The sequence below is a fragment of the Myxocyprinus asiaticus genome, chromosome 2, assembly GCF_019703515.2.
Source record: "Myxocyprinus asiaticus isolate MX2 ecotype Aquarium Trade chromosome 2, UBuf_Myxa_2, whole genome shotgun sequence".
Taxonomy (NCBI): Eukaryota; Metazoa; Chordata; class Actinopteri; order Cypriniformes; family Catostomidae; genus Myxocyprinus; species Myxocyprinus asiaticus.
Window position 1 is genome coordinate 29,355,355 of NC_059345.1, and position 9,322 is coordinate 29,364,676.

The following is a 9,322-nucleotide window of genomic DNA, read 5'->3' on the forward strand; positions in this document are numbered from 1 at the left end:
TTTTTTTTTGCCTTGAAAACCTCTGATGACTCTTCTTTCAGTTATAGTTTTACTTGATTTTCTGCCGTGTGAGTGACACCTGAGCAGCGGTTGAAGATGAACTGTCTCTGCGGTGAAGAATCCGCGGGTATTCTCCGCCACTGCCCGACAATGAGAAAGCACAGTATTTTCCCATGAGAAAAGTATGGTGTAAGCGCTACATACAGGATATTAATTATTGTCATTGACAACCTCAATGTCGTTTAAGGCAAGCGGCAACCACAACAGTGAAACTCGTTATGCTTCACATGATATTGATGTATTTATTCATGTCGTCTCAAACACAAACTGAACGCTAAAACTGTAGATGCAACTGATGAAAAAGAATATAAACCAACACTAAGAAATGTTCGCTGGTTTCAAGATGTACAATTTGAAGTTTGCATTAAACATTTTAAATTGGTGTAGATCAACTTATTGAAATTACCCGTTGTTTGCTGAGTTTGAGTTGTAGGTGAAGGCCCTGAGCAGCAGTTGAAGATGAAGAGTCTACCTGGTGCAAAAATGCGCAGTTTGTGTTTGTTCAACTGTGAAGATGTACACATCTAATTAGCCTCATGCAGACAAACGTTTAATATACTGTAGATTTGCAAACGTAACGTAAGTTAACAACTTCTCTAAGCGAATAGAAACTTGAATACACATAAAATTGATAGCAAAAAAAAAAAAAAAAAAACCTCTACTGATTTCACACTATGTTTAAAGTATTTTACTTTTGAACTTTTTGGCTAAAACGTTGTGTTGTCCACCACGAGCTCTCCTCATCCAAAATGGCAGCCAGCCCCAAATATGCTTGCTTAAAATTCAATCACATTCTGCATCACGTGGTTTCCCACGGACTCTTGAGAAATTAGTCTGGGTTTACTAAACTTCAGATTATTGTCGCTTCACTCAAAATAATTAGCAACGTTTCTTTATTATTATGAGTACAGCATAATCTCAATATCTTGTGTCACACATATAACATATAATTAAGGAAAGTTGACAGCATTACGTTTTCAGCAAAAATCTGTTTATTTTAATAAGCAATATTTGCTGAAGCAAGGAATAATTTTTTTCAGTGTCATAAACAACTGGGATGACATCAGGGTGAACTATCTCTTTAATCTCTTTCTTATTGTAACGATATCTTTGGTCATTTTCTTTCTCTAGCTACAGTATACACCCATCTTTGAGCAACTTGACAGGGTAGGTCTGACACTATACAGTAAAAAAAAAAAATAATAATAATAATAAAATGTTTTCTGTTCTGTTTTCATGTTTGAATAACATTTCTTTGACAACTTGTTCCTTGACAACGAAAGACCCAACTGCCTCTAGTGAGACGCGCGCACATAGTGGGCGTCGCACTCGGTCTCTATGGCAACAAGACAAACTTAACGCACTGTTTCAAGCTCGAAGGCTAACCTAAGTTTACAGTTGGTCCGACGGTGTGCACATTCTGATCTTTCTTCAATATCGATTTAAATTGATTTCCAAGAAATAATAATTGCGAAATGCAGACGAAAGTTCACGTACCTACAACAGTGCACGCGGAGGACGGAGCAGAAGCTGATTCTGCAGAAAACGATGCGAGTGGAGGAGTTGTGTCTTTCACTCCAGGTAGACTGCATGCAACCGCCATCATCAAAACAAACTCCAATCATTTCTGAATACGGAAATGCTGCTTAGGTTGTTGTCTCATGTTACTTTTGCACGTTCAAAATTATAATACTAATATAAGCTCTCTCCAAGGTCAAGAACCTCCGAGTGCAACTACAGTAGATATAAAGGAAACCAACGCGGTAGAGAGTGGGAAAATGTGTTCAGGTCCCAGGTGATGAGCTACACATTCATGTTTTAGGCCTACCTCTATGTGAGATCCATTGGGGCAAATTATCAGTTTGTCACTGAGAAAGATTAACGGCACACCTGAGAACATTTTAAACTGAATGTTTTTCTTGTATCTTTTAAGAATGACTAAGGAGTATTTAAGGAACCTCTGCAAGAAAAACAAACAATACCTGACACCACGGTTAAATGACACACTTTATCTTCACTATAAAGGTTTGACATTTTGTATGCAGAAGAGTCAATCTTAAAGGGATAGATCAGCCAAAAATGAAAATTCTCACATCATTTACTTACCCTCACACCATCCCAGATGTGTATGACTTTCTTCTGCTGAACACAAACAAAGATTTTTAGAAGAATATCTCCGCTCTGTAGGTCCATACAATGCAAAGGAATGGGTACCAAAATTCTGAAGGTCCAAAAATCACATAAAAGCAGCATCAAAGTAATCCATATGACTCCAACTTGAATATTGATCTGTTTCTCACCCACACCTATCATATCTCTTCTGAAGATCTGGATTTAACCACTGGAGACTTATTGATTACTCTTATGTAGACTTTATGTGCTTTTTGGACCTTCACAATTTTGGTACCCATTCACTTGCATTGTATGGACCAACAGAGCTCAAATATTCTTCTAAAAATCTTCATTTGTGTTCAACAGAAGAAAGAAGGTGATATACATCTGGGACGGCACGAGGGTGAGTAAATGATGAGAGAATTTTCATTTTGGGGTGAACTATTCCTTTAATGTTGCAACTTTGTGTTCTTTTTATTTTATTTTTGACTCTTTATACAAAGTTATACAAGTTATTCTGGATTGTAGGTTTTTCTTGTATTGAGGGTTTGGAGGAATATACTGGCCTTCGCTGCCTGTGGCTGGAGTGTAATGGCATTCGGAAGATTGAGAATCTGGAGCATCTGACAGAGCTCCGCTGCCTGTTCCTCCATCAGAACCTCATTAATACACTGGAAAACCTGGAGCCACTCAGCAAGCTTTGCACACTCAATGTCTCCCACAATTATATTAAGGTCATTGAGAACATTTGTAAGTTTTGTAAGTATTGCAAACACATTTTGGGATGTTTTAAACATCTGAGTAACTTGTTTTCTTCAACCATCTGCTCTTTTTTTAAGCATGCTTGAGTGAGCTGTCCACATTGCAGATCTCACATAACACACTGGAGAATGTTTGTGACATGGAGGAGCTGTCACGTTGTTCCTCCATCTGTGTTCTTGACCTGTCTCACAACCACATCAGAGATCCAGCACTCATCAGCATTCTAGAGAAGATGCCTGACTTGGTACAAAAAGTGGGCCTCATTCACTAACCGTGTGTAAAACCTGCGTGCGATTATTTTTCCACGCAGACATCATGATTCTTTAATAAGTTTGCACTTAAATTTATTATAAATTTGTGATTAAGTTTAGGACCAATTCAAACCACACGTACACAAAAATCACAGACTCCAAAACACCTTCTTTTAGAATTCTCTGGATTCATTAACATTAGAACGAAGGTAAGAACAAATGTATTTGCTTACACACCTGTTGTAAATCCGGCGAACATTTTGCATGAGAACGTTTCCTGCTACAGAAATGCATTTATCAGTGAATGAGACCCAGCATCTCTTGCCCTCAGGCATATGATCTGTTATACTTGCTTTTAGATGTGTACTGAAATGCCCAGATTATAATTCATGTATGTTTGATTTTGTCAGCGGGTGCTAAATTTAATGGGTAATGAGATCATCAAAAAGATCCCAAACTACAGGAAAACTCTGATTGTGCGTCTAAAGCAGCTGACCTATTTGGATGACCGGCCTGTGTTCCCAAAGGACAGGTGAGCAGTGCAGTTTTTCTGTGCTAATTTGCCTCTGTGCTTTTTATGCTGAAGCTTTATCTGTTTGGAGCAAAACTAGCATTGTCAGTTTGCAGACTAATTGGCTGGATGAAACTAGTTTTGTTGCTAGTCCATCAAGAGGCTGCCTTTTGAATCTTTTATTTTTTATTAAAGATTTGCATTAGACTCTGATTTCAGTCCAGGCATATATTGTTCACAGAGCATGTGCAGAAGCATGGGCAACAGGTGGTTTGGAAGGTGAGCAAAAAGAGAGGGAATTATGGCAATCTAGAGAGAGAAGAAAGATCCAGGAAAGTTTGGATGCAATGACTGAAATCAAAGAGAATGCACTGAAAAGGTGGCAAGCTCGAGAGCTCCTGGAGGAAGGCAAGCACATGTTGTGTTCACTTGTATACTCATATTATTTCTCTCTCATCCTTGCTGACATTCACAGCTTTTAAAAGATTATGGTTTACCCTCAGGAATCATAGAGCCTCCAAATACTGCTACTGATGATCCGAGCCCTCAAGAGGACATTTTGAAATCTCCATCTCTGCCAGAAATTGCACCTGCAGAGAGTGACACATCAAATTCTTTGCAAGAACAAAATGATTTATCAGCATCAGAGACGGACCACATTTTACAATCAGCATTTGATGAGAAGCAGTTTACTCAGCCCACAGTTGATCAAAATCATTCTGGTCAGTCAAAACCAGAGAAACAGACTACCATGTCAGCTTCAGAACAGGCTCTCCAACAATCATTTGACCAGGACCAGACTGGCAAGTCTGCAACATGTGAATTTATGACCAAAGAGGAGAGGAATCCAACTCTTTATTCAGAACAAGAGAGGAATCAGAAAACAAGCTGTTCTCACACAAAATCATCAGAGTCTAGTGGTTCTGTTTCAATCACTGGTCCGGGTGCTTTTGTCACTGAACTGATCTCTGATGATGAAATAGAGGCTATCCCCCTGTCAAATGTACCATCATTAACTATCGATGTGAGTGCTTACATCATTATAACATAAATGATTACTTCTACAGTATTTATGTAATTACGTCCATTCTTTAATTTACCTTACAAGACATATAACCCCACTAAATTGTAGGTTTAACTTATACAGAAATTTTGTATAGAATTTCACTTTACATATAGCGATTAATTATATGCTATAGTGTTTTGTATAGTAAAAATACCAGACAAATTTCACAAATACAAATTGCCTCTCCATAGGATCTTCCAGACCTGGAGGATGTAGAAAATAGCTTAATGCTCCAAACAACCCCACTGGTAAGAGAGCATATATTTACAAAAGATAAACATAAGACTATAAATTTAAAGCAAACAGAACAGTTTAATATTTATTCATCATGTCAAACATTTGACATAAGATTGGTGGATGGATGGATGGATAGATAGATATTTTAACTACTGTTTTTCTAAGATTTGTAATGGAACATTTTTCAGAGTATGGTCCGTCCAAAGATTGAGGTCATCTCTGGTGATGATGACACAGAAGCAGTTGCAAGTTTGTATCACTGGCCTCAGACAGAAGCAGTGGCCCCTGACCAATCTCAGCTGCTTTTTAGAGTCTCCACTAATAGAACATCAGTCAAGCAGCAGAATGCTGTCTTCACCAGTCAAAAAAATGCCATGGAACCAGAAACAGGAGATGTTTTCCAAAAGACAGCAAAAAACAAAAAGACTGTTCTGATCGAGGAATTAGATTGAATCTTTATAGTTTTTAGAGTGCAGAAATGTGCAGTATTGTAATTCAATTGCTGCCTGTTACTGAAGGCCCCTAACACTTGTTTAAATTGGATGTTTTTCTGATATTTAATAGGATGTATACTTTGTTTAGGAGCTGACCCAAACTGTCAGCTGTGTACCTTGAAATGGCAAAATCATATTAATAATTTACATTAAATGGAAAATAAATATTTTGCTTTGTATTTTATTGTAGATATTATAAATGTATTGTATACACTTATTTTGTTAAATATTCCACACATCAAAAACAAACTAGGCTTCTAGGTTGCACACACACTCTCTAGTATAAAAACAGATTTCTTAAAGCAATAGTTCACCCAAAAATCATTCTTCCATCATTTACTCACCCTCATGCCATGTCAGATGTGTATGACTTCCTTCTGCAGAACACAAACTGATTTTTAGAAGAATATCTCAGTTCTGTAGATCCATACAATTAAAGTGAATGGTGACCAAAACTTTGAAGCTCCAAAAAACACATAAAGGCAACATAAAAGTAATCCATACAACTCCAGTTGTTGTATCCATATATTCAGAAGTGATATGATAGATGTGGGTGAGAAATGACCTATCATACCACTTCAGAAGACATGGATTTAACTACTGGAGTCTTATGGATTACTTTTAAGCTGCTTTTATGTCCTTTTTGGAGCTTCAAAGTTCTGGCCACCATGTACTTGCATTGTCAGGACCTATTCTTCTAAAAATATTCATTTGTGTTCAACAGAAGAAAGAAAGTCATACACATCTGGGATGGCATGAGTGTGAATAAATGAGAGAATTTTCAGGTTGGGGTGAACTATTCCTTTAAATGACATACAGTATTTGTCCTGTTTTATGATCTTTTGACAGAAACATCAAACGTAATGATGTGTTCAAAATTATTAGATTTGAGTAGAGTAATCAGTTGCAACAAACCCCCTTAGTTACAGTACCCTTGCAATTATAATTAAGAGGTTTGTCGCAACCAGCCCCAGAACATTACAGAATTGTATAGACAAAAAGCTAAAACATTGACATGGTTTTAAAATTAACAAACACATTCAGAATCTCTTACCCAAAATCTTACACCTTAAATCAGATAAAATAGCATAACATGAAACATACCAGCATAAAGATTCTATGCTGATATTTGCCTGTAATGCTGTCATTGGCCAATGGCATCAGTCCCGCTTATAAAAGGGATGTTCTACATCCGAAGTAGCAGGAGAAGAGAGATGCATATCAGGAGCAGCTCTATGCTGACTGAGTGGCTGACAGAATGAGCAAGTCCTTTGAGGGTTTCCTGGTTTGTTTGGTCAGTACTGGGAAGACTCTGAGGAGTGGTAGCTGCAGTGACAGCTTCAGTACGTCCTGCACACATGTCATAGAGATTCCCAGCAAATGTTGTTTTCCGGGACTCCGCTCTCAAAGATTCCCAGATCTCTGCTGCATCACCACGGCAACCTGACAACACACTACTCACACACACCTGGAAGGCATCCCATGACCTGCAGTGTGAAAAGCACAATATGTAATGAGTTAAAATAATATATAATTGAATTTGGCAGAGGTAGGTGTGTTTGTATGTTTTTGTGTGTGTGTATTTGTGTGTATGAGAGAGAGAGAGAGAGTGTCTCACTTGCAAATGGAGTTGATGTCTTGTGTGTTATCAGTCTTGGAGCTCACACTGTCACCCAGAGTAACCAGACATTCAGCAAAGCCCCTGTATACAACACTACATGGAGGTGTTACTGCTGCACTCAGTACAGAGGAACAAAGACCTGAAAAGGAAGTAGGAAAAGGAAATAAAAAAAAATAAAAAAACACCAATTCTAATGACATGAGTATGCTAGGGCTGAAAGGTTTGGCCTATGTTGACAGTTATGATAACTGGCAAGTTAACATTTAGTAAGGTAGCATTACTTGTATTGTGTCTTCTCCTTTGGATTATTTGGTTCTGCTAGTATTATTCTTTTCTGTAAGTCGCTTTGAATAAAATTGCCTGCTAAATGAATGTAAATGGTAAGTCTACTAGAATTTCAAGGGAATTAATATAACAGCATATGTCAATATGTTTTTATCCCTTCTTAACACAAAAGTCCTGTTTAGCTCTATCAGTGTTTCACTTCATTGCTTTCACTTCAGAATGGCTGTGTATCTCAGATGCTTCAGGAGACTCAATTCACAATAGACCCCAACAGCATTTCAGCAACATGGCGACAGGTGTTGTTTATGTGTTTCTGTTTCTCTATGCTGTTTCATGTTGCCGGACGTCACATGAATCAATCTGAGGATTAGAGCCAGAGGCAAAACCACAATTTAATCTTGCTGCACAGCAGCTCGTGAAAACACAATTCTCCTCCATTTTTCACATTTCTCTCCTCTAACCACTTGGTTTGTTTATGATACTGTAATAGAGAAAGTATAAAGATTATTGAACATAAATTCAGTATACATTCAGGGACATTAGCTGGAAACTCCCAAACTTTAATAAAACTTTAAATTCATATATTTTTTAATGCAATGTTTATGTAATACTACCTATGTCGCATAGAGTTTATAGAACTATTAAGTAAACTATTGTTTTCCAATAAAAATAAGGTCTGTATGATGTCTGCAAATAGTTGTTCACTTGTCTTTGTAACATTTCACATGTGTCAGACTGCTTAGGTGAGGGTTGCAATAATCCGTTTTCCATTAGTATCAGAGAAATATTAAATCTGTTTAATCATTTTGGACATTTTTGCATACACAGTAGTAGTTAACATATTTCCCCACAGTTGTTCAAACCAATGTCCTCACGTTGTGGTAACATGGACATAATGTATAATGAGACAAATTATGGCATTACACAAAAAGACATGCAAACACTTACAAAGACACACATGCTTGAAGATAAGACTTTTACTCACTGAGGCAGAATGAAATGAACAGCAGCAGATGCATTCCGTTGAACAGCCAAATTTTTCAAGTGAAGACCACACACACACACACACACACACCAGAGTAACTGAATATTTTTAATCTTTATCACACAGTCATGCACAAATCATCCAAACCTCCTTGAGGTGTCCCATCCACATTTCTGTTCCAGAAAACAGCTGCAACTTTGGACTCCACTGTTGAATCAAATGGATGAGGGTGGTTGTGAAATCTGATTATTAAAAAAATTGTGGGATTAAAGATAATTTCCGGCTACACAGTGCATCATAACAGAGGAGAAGAATAAACTTCCCATGATAATGTATCTATATGGCTTAAAATACTGGTTCTCTCTCTCTCTCTCTCACCCACACACACGCACACACACCTTCCAAACAGATGGAAGAAATACAGACTGGGAATGTAATTCCAACATGGTACTCTCTAATACACACACAGTGGGCAACCATCTGTTTGATTGACAGGCTTGGATTATGTCATTGGGTAAATCTAAAGGGAGAGGAGAATAAAGAAGGATTATGGTCCTCTTATATAAACCCATTACTATCAACCCCACTCTCTTATTTTCTCTGTTACTGCACCTGTCACTCTTTCTCTCAATAAATAGTTGCATAGGAAAAAATTACCAAAATGATCCATTGTACCATATTCATGGTACCATGTTATTATCCTTTTTTGGGGCATGGTATGATAGTAGTACCATGGTATTCTGGTACATAAATACAATAATCATTCACCACCAAGGAATGTATAGAAAAGTATAGCCTTCCATATTTTCTTCTGGTGCCATCACTGCACCATGGCACCACCACAGTACCTTTTTTGTAAAGTTATTAATAATAGTGGGTATTAAAAATAGTGTTATGTGTTGGTGTTTACATTGCAGTGTTTACATTAGAAGGGTTTG

The 9,322-nt window shown here is 37.4% G+C and overlaps 2 protein-coding genes across 3 annotated transcripts; one reads left to right on the forward strand and one right to left on the reverse strand.

The window, feature by feature from the left end:
* The first annotated feature begins 1,445 nt into the window (after positions 1–1,445).
* dnaaf1 (dynein axonemal assembly factor 1) lies at positions 1,446–5,652 on the forward strand. Its single transcript, XM_051651665.1, has 10 exons — positions 1,446–1,641; positions 1,774–1,855; positions 1,994–2,085; positions 2,701–2,922; positions 3,012–3,178; positions 3,596–3,717; positions 3,938–4,104; positions 4,200–4,720; positions 4,954–5,010; positions 5,188–5,652. Exons 1-10 carry the CDS (start codon positions 1,536–1,538, stop codon positions 5,449–5,451), a joined length of 1,800 nt encoding a protein of 599 aa, XP_051507625.1. The 5' UTR covers positions 1,446–1,535; the 3' UTR covers positions 5,452–5,652.
* A 486-nt stretch (positions 5,653–6,138) lies between these two features.
* On the reverse strand, positions 6,139–8,655 carry nrn1lb (neuritin 1-like b). Of its 2 annotated transcripts, none has more exons than XM_051651960.1 (3): positions 8,385–8,655; positions 7,112–7,253; positions 6,139–6,980 (listed from the first exon to the last, which is right to left on the reverse strand). In XM_051651960.1, the coding sequence occupies exons 1-3, from the start codon at positions 8,416–8,418 to the stop codon at positions 6,680–6,682; spliced, it is 477 nt and encodes a 158-aa protein (XP_051507920.1). In that variant the 5' UTR covers positions 8,419–8,655; the 3' UTR covers positions 6,139–6,679. The 2 variants fall into 2 exon arrangements, 1 of the variants encoding a protein (XP_051507920.1); XR_007892750.1 differs by lacking the exon at positions 6,139–6,980 and adding an exon at positions 7,396–7,759 and having other exon boundaries at positions 7,122–7,253.
* Positions 8,656–9,322: the final 667 nt, after the last annotated feature.